This window comes from Heptranchias perlo, chromosome 5 (assembly GCF_035084215.1).
Source record: "Heptranchias perlo isolate sHepPer1 chromosome 5, sHepPer1.hap1, whole genome shotgun sequence".
Taxonomy (NCBI): domain Eukaryota; kingdom Metazoa; phylum Chordata; class Chondrichthyes; order Hexanchiformes; family Hexanchidae; genus Heptranchias; species Heptranchias perlo.
In genome coordinates, this window is record NC_090329.1 from 65,868,463 (window position 1) to 65,884,268 (window position 15,806).

Below are 15,806 nucleotides of genomic sequence, written 5' to 3' on the forward strand. Positions count from 1 at the left end.
TGAGGACAGGTTGCATAAACTTGGTTTGTATTCCCTTGAGTATAGAAGATTGAGACATGTTTTGATCAAGGTGTTTAAAATGAGGTGTGATCTCATTGAGGTGCTTAAAATGATAAAAGGATTTGATAGGGTAGATAGAAGAATCAAAAAAATAGGGGATATAATCTTAAAATTAGAGCTAGGCATTTTAGGAGCAAAATCAGGAAGCTTTTTTCACAAAGGGTAGCAGAAATCTGGAATACCCTTCCCCCAATAGGCTGAATTACCACCCCATCAGTCTATTCTCAATCATCAACAAAGTGATGGAAGGTGTCGTCGACAGTGCTATCAAGCAGCACTTACTCACCAATAACTTGCTCGCCGATGCTCAGTTTGGGTTCCGCCAGACCTCATTACAGCCTTGGTCCAAACATGGACAAAACAACTGAATTCCAGAGGTGAGGAGAGAGTGACTGCCCTTGACATCAGGGCAGCATATGACCGATTGTGGCACCAAGGAACCATAGAGTCATAGAGTTATAGAGTTATACAGCACGGATAGAGGCCCTTCGGCCCATCGTGTCCGCGCCGGCCATCAAGCCCTGTCTACTCTAATCCCATATTCCAGCATTTGGTCCATAGCCTTGTATGCTATGGCATTTCAAGTGCTCATCCAAATGCTTCTTGAATGTTGTGAGGGTTCCTGCCTCCACAACCCTTTCAGGCAGTGAGTTCCAGACTCCAACCACCCTCTGGGTGAAAAAGTTCTCTCTCAAATCCCCTCTAAACCTCCCGCCTTTTACCTTGAATCTATGCCCCCTTGTTATAGAACCCTCAACGAAAGGAAAAAGCTCCTTAGTATCCATCCTATCTGTGCCCCTCATAATTTTGTACACCTCAATCATGTCCCCCCTCAGCCTCCTCTGCTCCAAGGAAAACAAACCCAATCTTCCCAGTCTCTCTTCATAGCTGAAGCGCTCCAGCCCTGGTAACATCCTGGTGAATCTCCTCTGCACCCTCTCCAAAGCGATCACATCCTTCCTGTAGTGTGGCGACCAGAACTGCACACAGTACTCCAGCTGTGGCCTAACCAGTGTTTTATACAGCTCCATCATAACCTCCTTGCTCTTATATTCTATGCCTCGGCTAATAAAGGCAAGTATCCCATATGCCTTCTTTACCAACTTATCTACCTGTTCCGCAGCCTTCAGGGATCTGTGAACTTGCACACCAAGATCCCTCTGACCCTCTGTCTTGCCTAGGGTCCTCCCATTCATTGTGTATTCCCTTGCCTTGTTAGTCCCTCCAAAGTGCATCACCTCGCACTTTTCCGGGTTAAATTCCATTTGCCACTGTTCCGCCCATCTGACCAACCCATCTATATCGTCCTGCAGACTGAGGCTATCCTCCTCGCTATTTACCACCCTACCAATTTTTGTATCATCAGCGAACTTACTGATCATACCTTTTACATTCATATCCAAGTCATTAATGTAGACCACAAACAGCAAGGGACCCAGCACCGATCCCTGTGGTACCCCACTGGCCACAGGCTTCCAGTCACAAAAACAACCTTCGACCATCACCCTCTGCCTTCTGCCACTAAGCCAGTTTTGTATCCAAAGTGCCAAGGCACCCTGGATTCCATGGGCTCGTACCTTCTTGACCAGTCTCCTGTGGGGGACTTTATCGAAGGCCTTACTGAAATCCATGTATACCACATCCACTGCGTTACCCTCATCCACACGCCTAGTCACCCCCTCAAAAAATTCAATCAAATTAGTCAGACATGATCTTCCCTTGACAAAGCCATGTTGACTATCCCTGATTAATCCTTGCTTCTCCAAGTGGAGACTAATTTTGTCCTTCAGAATTTTTTCCAATAATTTTCCTACCACTGATGTTAGGCTCACTGGCCTGTAGTTCCCCGGTTTTTCCCTACTCCCCTTCTTGAATAATGGTACTACATTAGCGGTTCTCCAGTCCTCTGGCACATCCCCTGTGGCCAGAGAGGTTCTGAATATATGTGTTAGAGCCCCCGCAATCTCCTCCTTTGCCTCACACAGTAGCCTGGGATACATTTCGTCCGGGCCTGGGGATTTATTCATTTTTAGGCCTGCTAAAACCGCCAATACCTCCTCCCGCTCGATGTTAATATGTTCGAGTATATCACAGTCCCCCTGCCGTATTTCTATGTCTACATCGTCCTTCTCCATAGTGAAAACAGATGCAAAAAATTCATTTAGAACCCCTCCTACATCTGCCGGCTCCACACACACATTGCCATTTTTGTCCCTAATGGGCCCTATTTTTTCCCTAGTCATCCTCTTACCCTTAATATACTTATAAAACATCTTAGGATTTTCCTTTATTTTGCTCGCCAGTGTTATTTCATGGCCCCTCCTTGATCTCCTAATTTCTTTTTTAAATATCCCCCTGCACTTTTTGTACTCCTCTAGGGCTTCCTCCGTCTTTAGCCTTTTGTATCTGCCAAAAGCCCTCCTTTTTTTCCTAATCCATTCTCGTATATCCCCTGACATCCAAGGTTCCCTGGAGTTCTTGGAACCACCCTTGACCTTTACGGGAACATGTTGCCATTGTATGGTCTCAATCTCCCTTCTGAAAGACTCCCATTGCTCCGATGCGGATTTTCCTACAAGCAGCTGATCCCAGTCCATTTTGGCCAGATCCTGCCTTATCCTATTAAAATCGGCCTTCCCCCAATTTAGAACCTTTATTTCCGGCCCCTCCCTGTCCTTTTCCATGACCACCTTAAATCTCACCGAATTATGGTCACTCTCACCAAAGTGCTCACCTACTAGCACTTCTTCCACTTGGCCGGCCACATTCCCTAGAATTAGGTCCAGTACCGCCCCCTCTCTTGTAGGACTTTCTACATGCTGGCTCAAAAAGCTCTCCTGGATGCACGTTAAGAATTTTGTACCCTCTAAGCCTTTTACACTCTGAGTATCCCAGTTAATATTGGGGAAGTTGAAATCCCCCACTATTATTACCCTATTATTTGCACAATTTTCTGAGATTTGCCTGTTCCTCTATCTCCCCCTGACTGTTTGGGGGCCTATAGTACACTCCCATCAAAGTGCTTGCCCCCTTTTTGTTTTTAAGCTCCACCCATATGGCCTCATTAGAGGAACCTGCTAATATATCATCCCTCCTTATGGCAGTAATTGATTCTTTAATTAATATTGCGACCCCCCCTCCTCTTATACCTCCCCCTCTGTCTCGCCTGAAGATTCTGTACCCCGGAATATTGAGCTGCCAGTCTTGCCCCTCCCTCAACCATGTCTCTGTGACAGCAACAATATCATACTCCCATGTGTTTATCAACACCTTCAGTTCGTCCACCTTATTCGCAAGACTCCTTGCATTAAAATAGATGCCATCCAGCCTTGCCCTCACATATTTGCCCTGTCTTCCAAGCTGACTTGTTTTTTTCTCTATATTTGGCTGCACATCACCCCCTATTGTAGCTCCACTCTGTATCCCATCCCCCTGCCAAGTTAGTTTAAACCCCCCCCAACAGTGCTAGCAAACCTCCCCGCAAGGATATTTGTCCCGCTCTGGTTCAGGTGCAACCCGTCCGACTTGTACAAGTCCCACCTTCCCCAGAAGCAGGCCCAACGATCCAGGAAACTGAAACCCTCCCTCCTGCACCAACTCTTTAGCCACGCATTCATCTGTTCTATCCTCCTATTTCTATACTCACTAGCCCGTGGCACAGGGAGTATAGAAATTGAAGTCAGTCAATTGGAATCGGGGGAAAACTCTCCAGCGGTTGGAGTCATACCTAGCACAAAGGAAGATGGTAGTGGTTGCTGGAGGCCAATCATCTCAGCCCCAGGACATGGCTGCAGGAGTTCCTCAGGGCAATGTCCTAGGCCCAACCATCTTCAGCTGCTTCATCAATGGGGATGTTTGCTGATGATTGCACAGTGTTCAGTTCCATTCACAACCCCTCAAATAATGAAGCAGTCCGAGCCCGCATACAGCAAGACCTGGACAACATCCAGGCTTGGGCTGATAAGTGGCAAGTAACATTCGCGCCAGACAAGTGCTAGGCAATGACCATCTCCAACAAGAGAGAGTCTAACCTCCTCCCCTTGACATTCAACGGCATTAACATCGCCGAACCCCCCACCTGGGGGTCACCATTGACCAGAAACATAACTGGACCAGCCGTATAAATACTGTGGCTACAAGAGCAGGTCAGAGGCTGGGTATTCTGAGGCAAGTGACTCACCTCCTGACTCCCCAAAGCCTTTCCACCATCTACAAGGCACAAGTCAGGAGTGTGATTGAATACTCTCCACTTGCCTGGATGAGTGCAGCTCCAACAACACTCAACAAGCTCGACACCATCCAGGACAAAGCAGCCCGCTTGATTGGCACCCCATCCACCACCATAAACATTCACTCCCTTCACCACCGGCGCACAGTGGCTGCAGTGCGTACCATCCACAGGATGCACTGCAGCAACTCGCCACGGCTTCTTCGACAGCACCTCCCAAACACGTGACCTCTACCACCTAGAAGGACAAGAGCAGCAGGCACATGGGAACACTACCACCTGCACGTTCCCCTCCATGTCACACACCATCCCTATTCGGAAATATATCTTCGTTCCTTCATCGTCGCTGGGTCAAAATCCTGGAACTCCCTTCCTAACAGCACTGTGGGAGAACCTTCACCACACGGACTGCAGCGGTTCAAGAAGGCAGCTCACCACCACCTTCTCAAGGGCAATTAGGGATGGGCAATAAATGCTGGCCTCGCCAGCGACGCCCACATCCCATGAACGAATAAAAAAGAATGCTGGGGCAATTGAAGCTTTCAAGACTGAGATTGATAGAATTTTGTTGAGTAAGGGTATCAAGGGATATGGAGCAAAGGCGGGTAAATGGAGTACAGGTCAGCCATGATCTAACTGAATGACCTACTCCTGTTCCCAATATTCCTATGTTGCTATTAGATATACAAATTTTTTTTTTTTTTTTTGAGGGTAGGGATGAATATTTCAGCTGTTGAGCCTAGACTTTTCTAAATTGTGAAGATAGATCCATCTCAATTTTTTTTTAAAAAGACACTGCTACACTTGTGGCTTGTGCTGAGAAAAATCATGCATTTTAAGTTGGTTAAAAGCAGTTTACTGTATAAGCCTCTAAATCTCCAATAATAGGTGTCAATTAACAATGCTTTGTCTCTTTTTTTAAACCTAGTCTGATGGAACAGCTAGGTATTAAGCAGTAGGTAACATGATGTTCTGAATCTCCATTCAGCTTCACACCTTCCACACTTCACTTGCAGGTGTAGTGTACAAATTGTGAAATTCTTGGGGATAAATAGCAGAAAATCAATGGGGATTAAATTGGTGTCAGCAGACACCAGTCAGAATCAAAACATTGGGTATTGGTGCACCAAGCATTAGGTCAGAAACAACGGGGGTGACCATGTGAAAAAAAGAAAAAAAAATTACAAATTGTGCATAAACTTCTGCTGCAGATTCGTGGAGCACCAGTGGTCCTGGATATCCTGAAAATGGATATGATCCCCTGGCCTCACAATATCCATGGAATGATTTCAGAAAATAGAACTGTTTGATCTTAATAAAAGTACTATCCAAAAATAGTCAGACATACAGATCAGCAGTGAAAAGGTTTCTACTTCCACTCACAATTTGCTTTAAGAAAATATACTTGCTTCAAGACAACCTGGAATCAAGAAGTTAAGTGATGGGAAATGGAACATTTTGTTATTTTGTTTTTGCATTCAATGTCAAGAATTCCCAAACGCAGGGTAAAGCTACTTCAACAAAGCTCAATGAAGAACAAGTTCTATTGTACCAGTCTGACATTTTCCTTTCTCAAACTGGGTTTCCTGATGAACTGATTGAGACTATGAATGAAGTCCAATTTAGTTCTTAGGTACTGGGTGCTCTGTGTTGGGAACTAGCATTTACAATTAAATATGGTGAAACTGTCACTCTCATTTGACTCTGGACTGTCAGGAAAACCAAATGTGGACCATTTAATACCACAAAACAGCCATATTCAGTTGCTAGGCAAAGCACAAAAATGGTTTTTAGTAAATACAAACTGCAACATGATAAAATGGGCAAAAAAGCTTTAATGTTTTATACAATCCTGTCCTATCTGTCCTCTTTCAGAACAACAGTTTTTCAAGAGCTTACAGTAAAAGTAGCATTCAAGCTCTGACCCACTTGAGAAAAAACCCCAGAAAATTATGCTGTACTGCCAAAACCACTTCCTGGCCAGATTCATGGCAGAGTGCATAATTATATCAACAACATTACTTCCTTCACTTCTCTGGGTTTACCACCAGCCTTTTGATACTGCATCGCCGTACGTGTCACACTCATTATCTTATATTAGATTAGACCATTGAAAAATGTGCAACCAATTCAAGCAGAAAATATGGTTTCTACCGAATGCCTGCAGCTCACTAGTCATTGTTTAAATATTAGTAACTAGAACAATGTAGATTTATCAGCTGCATACCATCTCCTGGGACAGTAAGCTCCACTGTTATTCAACAATGATTTATATATTGCCAAATAGAAATAAGATTAATTTCTGCATTTTTTTGACAATACACAGTACCAATGAATTGAATACAATTCATGATTTTTTTCACATACTAAAGGTTCTTAAGGGAATGAGCAAATTGAATCCAATAATATGTTTGATATTATGGCAACCTCTAGAACCAGGAGAAATGGGCTCAAGCTTAGAAGATGCACAGTTTAGATTTAACTACTTTATGCAGAGGAATGTAACAGTGCGGAAAAAAGAGAAGTGGATATACATTTGAAGGTGTGGGTCCTTGAAAAGGTATTAGTTTTGGGAAGCACAGTGGAAAACAGGACCAAGTCAACAGCAGCAGCTGCTATTTCTTTTATGCATGTGGGATAAAATGTCCACTCTCAATGTCGTTCAAGACTAACTTGATTCAGCGCAATTTGGAGTGCTCAAATAATTTACACCAGATTCATTCAGACATGCATAATAAATCAACATTCATTTGGTAAACTAAAAACCAATGTTAGATAGCAGAGGGCGAAAACAATGAATTCTATGGCAATTTAGTTCCAAACTGACTGGTAAGGCACTCATTTTCTGCAGTACTCAAAAGAAAGGTAGATTAAGAACCTCTACTACTTAAATCAAAAGTGTCTGGAATATTAGAACAGATACCAATTACAACAGTCCATTTCACTTATTTATTTAATTCTTGGCTACATCACATTTTACACAGACACAAATCAAGTATTCAGTTTCTAGTCAAGATATGTGCCCTCCATAGAATAGGAATGTAAACCTCACCTTTTTCTTCAGTCCTTGAAGGAAGAGAGTCAATTTTGTCGGGATGAACCTTTTTAAATTCAAGCTTCTTTTCAGCTGATGGAGGTTCAGGTTTTGAAGCTGGAAGATGCAACATTTCATAAACGGTGTTTTTCCATTCAGGCTTCTTCAACGAAAGTGGCTTTCAGTAATTAAATTACATTAACGCTTATCAGAGTTTTTTTTTAAAAAACTGTGTGGTCTCTGTGCAGTAAGTACTAGCTTCCTGTGTTATACCTAAATACACACATTGGCCAATGAGAATAAAGGGGCAGGAATTTCAAAAAGTAAACAGAGTTAGAAACATTAACTGCATTCCATTCCACAGTACAGTTTAAACAGTAAATCAGACATATTTTACTGACTATGTACAAAAATCTGTAAAATAGAAACAGCATCGGCACCAAATTAATCCTCACGCTCAAAATGCCAAAGGGCAGCCATCTTGACAATCTCTGTTGAACTACTTTTGATTTAATCTTAAAATTACATAGCCACAAGTAAATTTTATGTTTTTGAAGTTAATTCAAAAGTATCATTCAAACCAAAATAAGATTTCAAATGCTACTGTTAAGACTTTCGCAAGTAAGTGGAGATTGATATCCTGAAACAGGAACCAGTGGTGCAGAGTAAAGGTTATCCTTACCTTGCAAACCAGTATCAGTTAACAGTCCCAGTTACCTTCACAATTTAAAATTTCTTTAATGGATTGGATTTCAAAACAAAACTTCCGTTGAGTGAGGTAGTTAATCTGTTAAACTACTGATATTTTTCACATGTACACCCCTAACCGGTGACTCTTTTTAACAAGATAATGTTGTCAAATCATAAAATCACATTTTAACAAATGTATCTAAAATACAGCCTCTGAAATGAGGTTTGTGTATAGATGTCTTGCTTTTATTTTCAATTGCAAATTATACAATTGCATTGCACAATGATTTAGCCATAAGTTTAGATATTATGTCATTTTTAAAAAATTACTTTTTTGCACTTAAGTAACCATCTAGTTCCTTTGACATGGGCTAGACTACAGTTGATAATACAACATAAGTTCAAAAAATAAAGTTGTTTTCTACAGATACCGACTGCACTTAAAGTGCTATTCAGGCAAGAGCTTAAAAATTTTAAGCCCAACTGCTTGACTACCAGTGTAGGGGAACATTGGTCCACGCCATCTCCCTATAAAGGTTAAATAGGAAGAGAAAATGATAAACCCATGATACTCTGCAGTTCCACGCATTGAGGCTTGAACATGCTGCACCATCCAAGGGGAATAACAATGTCTCACTTTTTCTACCCCCCAAATATCTAAATTCATTGGTTGAAATGTTGTCCTCTGCTGTGCTACATGACTACCTCGGCACAGTTGGCCAAGAGCATCACCTGTGGTGTCCTGGGTCACCTGTTTTGTTCTATCAAAAGAACTGTGAAGAAACAAAACAGGAGAAAAAAAAGAGTGTGCACCGTCATTGGAGGGCAAAGTTGATAGAGAGGTGACACTATTATCCATATTTATTTTTCGCAATTAAATCACAGTAACCAAGCACGGCATTCGGTTATATGAACATCACAGAATGTAGCACAGCAGAGGACAACATTTCAACCAATGAATTTAGATATTTGGGAGAAAAAAAAAATTATTGTTATTCCCCTTGGATGGCGCAGCATGTTCAAGCCTCAATACATGGAACTGCAGAGTAGCATGGGTTTACATCAGCAATTTACCACTGTACTGAGTTGGCAATGCTTGATCATGCTCCTCCAGGGAAGAGAGATCAGATGCTTTCCTTTCGATCTCTAACACCCTGCTCTCCTTTTCTTGGCAAAAACGTGTCAAAGAATTTCCCTGCTATATGAAGCTTTAATGGTATCAGCCATGGCTGAATTGGTAGAACTCTCACCTGAGTCAGAAGGTTGTGGGTTTTCCACAAGAGCGGGGGAGTTTCTCCGGTGTCCCGGCCAATATTTATCTCTCAACCAACACAGATTATCTGGTAATTTATTTATTGCTGTTTGGGGGCCTTGCTGTGGCCGCTACGTTTCCCTATATTACAATAGTGATGACACTGTGACTACAAGTACTTCATTGACTGAAGGATTTTTGGACAGGCTGAGATCATGAAAAGTGCTACAGAAATGCAAGTTCTTCGCTTTCCCTGCAGAAATTTTTCTGATTTAAATCTTTTCAGGGCAGCAGACACAAAGGAAGAAGGCAGCCATAATCATTTATATACTGGATTGAAATATAAAGCTAATAAGAAACATTAGTAGGTTGAATTCACCCTTCCCCCGAGAGTCCAAACTTGTTTTCATCTAGCATCCGTATACGATAAGCTTCCAGCTAGGGTCACTAGGTAGGTGTAGGAACAGGTAGCCTGTACAGTCAGAGAGCCCAACTGTTGGCCCAGCTGTGATTAGCTAACTCAGCACTGGGACTAGAAACTGAACTGGGACTTTCTGGCCTGTATGGATTCATGGTACACTGTAGCAGTTTGACCGCAGGAACATTGAGCCAGTTAAATAGAGAAAGAAAGGAGATTGAAGGTTATGGCGAATATGGTGGGATTATTAGCCATCACAAAAAGATAGACTTATTGATCCAATAGCCTTTTTGCTATTCATAGGTTAACTTAAAAGTGATTGGCTTTAATGCATACAAAGCGAGAAATGTATTCTAACACACTGTTATAACAGGGCAATATTTCAACAGTTGGTGAGTATAACATACCTTGGACTTTCATTGGTGGCAGTGGCTTTTTTGGTTTCTGCGAAAAGAAACAAGAAACTGGAGCTTAAACAATGACTAAAGGAATTGTCTGATCTAAATGAGATCATGTAGTACTAATGTGTCAACAGTCATGATGTGACTTCACTCCTTTGAACTCATTAGCTATTTTTGTACTAAATCCCAAGATACTGCATCATCAACTTGCCTGTAAAATATTTTCATGTGAACAGCTGAAAAACATACCACAGAACATAAGGGACCAGAAATTACTTACCCTGGTCACCGCTCCGTATTGGCGTCCATCCCAACTGCCGTCGAATCCATGTCAGCAAGTTCATGAATGCGCACATGCGCAGTAAAACCCAGAAATTGCGAATTGGTTCAACGGCATTTTGACAGTTCCAAATTAAAAGGCCACCTACGCTACAATCAATACAATCACCAAACAATCGTAAACTTACCCAACTGCCCAGCTGGACCGAAGATACTTACGCCATGAAAATACCAGCCCTACACTACTTTTTAAAAGCGCGGTGACTTAAAGTGACTGCAAAACAACAAAAAAAATTAAATTTTCAAAATGTGGAATGTCTAATTATTCTTATTTTAAATTTTTGACATTAAAAAAATTGACATTTTTAAAAAACTTTTAACCTGTTTCATTATATTAAATCATTTTCTTGCATTTTTATAATAAAGTAAGTTAAATTTTTATTTAGACTAACATAGGGAATGTCACTTTAAATCAATGAGTTTAACTTGCCTGCTCGTGGGTGGGGCTTGCATTCCCACAGACTTTGCATGCGCACATGACCTGCGCTGATCTTGGAGTGCACCACTGGAGAAGATTTCAAAATTCAGCAAATTAACATCGTGGCCTACGTTGTAAGTACATTCGTACTTTTTAAATCCGCAGGATGTGAGGAGAGCCTTGCCACGCCGATGGCAGCAAGTTCCAGCCCGACAAATTTAGCAATTGTAGATAGGATGCAAAAATAAAAATCTGACACAATCAAGACAGACTTAAAAATCAGCCCCTTGAAGGTGAAAGTTAAATTTGAATTATTCAAATGAGTTTCATCATAGTATTAAATAAATTCTAGGATGCATCTCTTATTGGTCACCAATAACTTCAAGCCCCAATGAAACCTTGAACAAAACTCAAAAGGCATCTCAAAAGACAAATAAAACTAAAATAATCCCATTGAACCACCAGTCTTTAATTTTAAATATGATTATCGATCCAATTAATATAAACGTTTGCATATACAGACTGTTGGAACACTTATCCTACACAATGGTGACAAAACATAATACAGGTTTGCCATTGCCTTTATTAGCAAACCTGAAAAGATTTGCCAATAAATAAGGTCACAGTCAGTACAGTCAGGAGCCATGTAGCAGAATGGCTTGAAAGATGGCTACAAAACAGAAAAGACAATAGGAGTTAAAGGAAGTTTCTCAGGCTGGTAGAAAGTGGGAAATGGAAATCAATGCAAGGACCACTGTTGTTCACCATATACATAAATTATTTGGACTCATAAATTCGAGGTATGATGTCAAAATTTACAGATGATAGCAAATTTGGGGGTATAGTTAATAATGTGGAGGACTGCACCAAAATACAGGAAGACAAACAGACTTGCAGAATGGGCAGATAAATGGCAATTGAAATTCAACATAGTGAATTATAAGATGGTTCATTTTGGTAGGAGGAATAAGGAGGCCACTTATTCCCTGGAAGGTACGAAACTAAATGGGGTATAGGAGCAAAGAGATCTGAGGATTCAGACACATAAATCATAAAGTAGCAACGGAAGTTGATAAGGCCATTAACAGTGTAAAGTACTGGGGTTCATTCCTACAGGAATAGAATACAAAAGCAGGGGGGCAATAAGGTAATAATAAAAGGGCTTTATCATCAATCCATTTTCTGTTATTCTCTGATGGTGAATACTATAGACACATACCATGAGGGAATATTTCCGCTGTCCACTATGTGCAACAAAATCAGAAAGCCATTGATGTTGGAATGTATTTATAGCTAGAACATATATAGCACACAAATGAAATCTGTCCCCAATTGGCAAATGAATCTTGCATCATCAATACACTGCAACATATTTTCAGTTCTGAAATTAATTTTCCTACATTTTCTGTGATGTTGGACTTCAAGGTACATTTGTTTATGAAAGGCAAATCTGCAAGTTAGATGAAACATGTTTAAGACCAATGTAACTTAGTATTTTGCTTCAACCTTTCTCCATTTTTCATATGATACACACAATATGTAGGAAGTATGGCAATAGGGAAGAGCATTTCAGCACTAATAGTCATGCTGGGTAAGTAACAAAAGCAGAGAGCCAGAGGATTCTCAGAGTGCAAAAGATAGGTTTGGATGGAGAAGGCCAAGTCCACTTGATCTCATCCTGCCAAAATACCAATCTAACCATCTTTCTGGTAACAGGTTATCTGATCATTAAATAATTTGCTCTTTGTGGGACATCGCTATGTAAAGATCAGCTGCTGCATTTGCATGCATAAGAATAATGACCAACTCATTGGTTTTAAATCACTTTGGGACATCCCGAGGATGTGGTAGGGCACTATACAAATATTAGTTTGTTTGTTCTTTCTTCTCTATAACATCTAGTTTCTTAAATGAGTCCTGTATCTTGGCAACAACCACTTTTCCTGGTAACTCATTACAGTTCTTAATGACCCATGTGCAAAAGAAAGTGCTCCTGATGTTTCCTAAATTTACCCATCACAACTCTGAACTTTCTTGCTCTGCTAACCATGGCAACAATATTAAACTTATCCATTTCCCATTCTGTGCAACGTAGAACACAACAAGTAGCAACCAAAACACAAAACTTTTGTATTTACTATGTCATTGTGTCTAAATAGGAAATAAACATCCAGGTGTTGTGGACACTTAAAAAAAACAAATTTGCATCCTGACTGGATGTCTCACTGGTGCTCGATATATTTTTTTTTTATATTCGTTCATGGGATGTGGGCATCGCTGGCAAGGCCAGCATTTATTACCCATCCCTAATTGCCCTCGAGAAGGGGGTGGTGAGCTGCCGCCTTGAACCAATGTAGTCCATGTGGTGAAGGTTCTCCCACAGTGCTGTTAGGTAGGGAGTTCCAGCCACGATGAAGAAACAGCGATATATTTCCAAGTCAGGATGGTGTGTGTCTTGGAGGAAAATGTGCAGGTGGTGGTGTTCCCATGTACCTGCTGCTCTTGTCCTTCTAGGTGGTAGAGGTCACGGGTTTGGGAGGTGCTGTCGAAGAAGCCTTGGCGAATTGCTGCAGTGCATCCTGTAGATGGTACTCACTGCAGCCACGGTGCGCCAGTGAAGGGAGTGAATGTTTAGGGTGGTGGATGGGGTGCCAATCAAGCAAGCTGCTTTGTCCTGGATGGTGTTGAGCTTCGAGTGTTGTTGGAGCTGCACTCATCCAGGCAAGTGGAGAGTATTCTATCACATTCCTGACTTGTGCCTTGTAGATGGTGGAAAGGCTCTGGGGAGTCAGGAGGTGAGTCACTCGCTGCAAAATACCCAGCCTCTGACCTGCTCTTGTAGCCACAGTATTTATATGGTTGGTCCAGTTAAGTTTCTAGGCAAGGGTGACCCCCAGGATGTTGATGGTGGGGGATTTGGCGATGGTAATGCCATTGAATGTCAAGGGGAGGTGGTTAGACTCTCTCTTGTTGGAGATGGTCATTGCCTGGCACTTGTCTGGCGTGAATGTTACTTGCCACTTATCAACCCAAGCCTGGATGTTGTCCAGGTCTTGCTGCATGCGGGCACGGACTGCTTCATTATCTGAGGGGTTGCGAATGGAACGGAACACTGCAATCATCAGCGAACATTCCCATTTCTGATCTTATGATGGAGGGAAGGTCATTGATGAAGCAGCTGAAGATGGTTGGGCCTAGGACACTGCCCTGGCAAACTCCTGCAGCAATGTCCTGGGGCTGAGATGATTGGCCTCCAAAAAACACCACCATCTTTCTTTGTGCTAGGTATGACTCCAACCACTGGAGAGTTTTCCCCCTGATTCCCATAGACTTCAATTTTACTAGGGCTCCTTGGTGCCACACTCAGTCAAATGCTGCCTTGATGTCAAGGGCAGTCACTCTCACCTCACCTCTGGAATTCAGCTCTTTTGTCCATGTTTGGACCAAGGCTGTAATGAGGTCTGGAGCCACGTGGTCCTGGCAGAACCCAAACTGAGCATCGGTGAGCAGGCTATTGGTGATTAAGTGCCGCTTGATAGCACTGTCAACTACACCTTCCATCACTTTGCTGATGATTGAGAGTAGACTGATGGGGTGATAATTGGCCGGATTGGATTTGTCCTGCTTTTTGTGGACAGGACATACCTGGCAATTTTCCACATTGTCGGGTAGATGCCAGTGTTGTAGCTGCACTGGAACGCTTGGCTAGAGGCGCGGCTAGTCTTCAGCACTACAGCCGGGATGTATTCGGGGCCCATAGCCTTTGCTGTATCCAGTGCACGCAGCCGTTTCTTGATATCACATGGAGTGAATCGAATTGGCTGAAGACTGGCTTCTATGATGGTGGGGATATTGGGAGGAGGCAGAGATGGATCATCCACTTGGCACTTCTGGCTGAAGATGGTTGCAAACGCTTCAGCCTCGTCTATTGCACTCACATGCAGGACTCTGCCATCATTGAGGATGGGGATGTTCACAGAGCCTCCTCCTCCCGTTAGTTGTTTAATTGTCCACCACCATTCACGACTGGATGTGGCAGGACTGCAGAGCTTTGATCTGATCCGTTGGTTGTGGAATCGCTTAGCTCTGTCTATAGAATGTTGCTGTTTAGCATGGATGTAGTCCTGTGTTGTAACTTCACCAGGTTGGCACCTCATTTTTAGGTACGCCTGGTGCTGCTCCTGGCATGCTCTTCTACACTCCTCATTGAACTAGGGTTGATCCCCTAGCTTGTTGGTAATGGTAGAGTGAGGAATATGCCGGGCCATGAGGTTACAGATTGTGTTGCAATACAATTCTGCTGCTGCTAATGGCCCACAGCGCCTCACAGATGCCCAGTTTTGAGCTGTTAGATCTGTTCTGAATCTATCCCATTTAGCAGTGATAAGGCCACACAACACATTGGATGGTGGCCTCAGTGCAAAGACAGGACTTCGTCTCCTCAAGGACTGTGCGGTAGCCACTCCTACCAATACTGTCATGGACAGATGCATCCGCGACAGGTAGGTTGGTGAGGACGAGGTCAAGTAGGTTTTTCCCTAGTGTTGGTTCGCTCACCACCTGCCGCAGGCCCAGTCTGGCAGCTATATCCTTCAGGACTCGGCCGGCTTGGTCAGCAGTGGTGCTACCGAGCCACTCTTGGTGATAGTCACTGAATGTACAGTGGGTAAGGGATTTCATAGACAAAAACTTTGTGTAATTTTTTTTTTTGAAGATACCAGTACAAGAGACCACCACTGAATAATACCCTACTACTCCAGACCATTTGCCTAGTGCTACAATAAAATCCAATGCAGACTGTGCTTTCCTGTTCATTAGAAAAAAAATCATCCATTCCCCCATGTTTTCTTCTGAGATCAAACACTTGCAAAAAATAATTTTAATACTTGTTTTAGAACAGAGGTACTGTGCTTTCTAAAGCTTGGTTGTGCTACAATAGTTAGCTCCTTTAAAAACACTTTCTGTA

At 42.3% G+C, this 15,806-nt stretch overlaps 1 protein-coding gene across 3 annotated transcripts in view; it reads right to left on the reverse strand.

The window, feature by feature from the left end:
- Nucleotides 1–15,806, reverse strand: part of cd2ap (CD2-associated protein) — a 185,079-nt gene that overhangs the window by 40,949 nt on the left and 128,324 nt on the right. For 2 of the 3 annotated variants that reach the window (XM_067984523.1, XM_067984521.1), the window contains exons 11-13: nucleotides 10,853–10,927; nucleotides 10,090–10,126; nucleotides 7,341–7,439 (exon numbers count right to left, since the gene is read on the reverse strand). In XM_067984523.1, the coding sequence (XP_067840624.1) occupies nucleotides 7,341–7,439; nucleotides 10,090–10,126; nucleotides 10,853–10,927 (211 nt within the window). The remainder of the gene's footprint in view (nucleotides 1–7,340; nucleotides 7,440–10,089; nucleotides 10,127–10,852; nucleotides 10,928–15,806) is intronic. The other variant, XM_067984522.1, reaches the window with a different exon arrangement.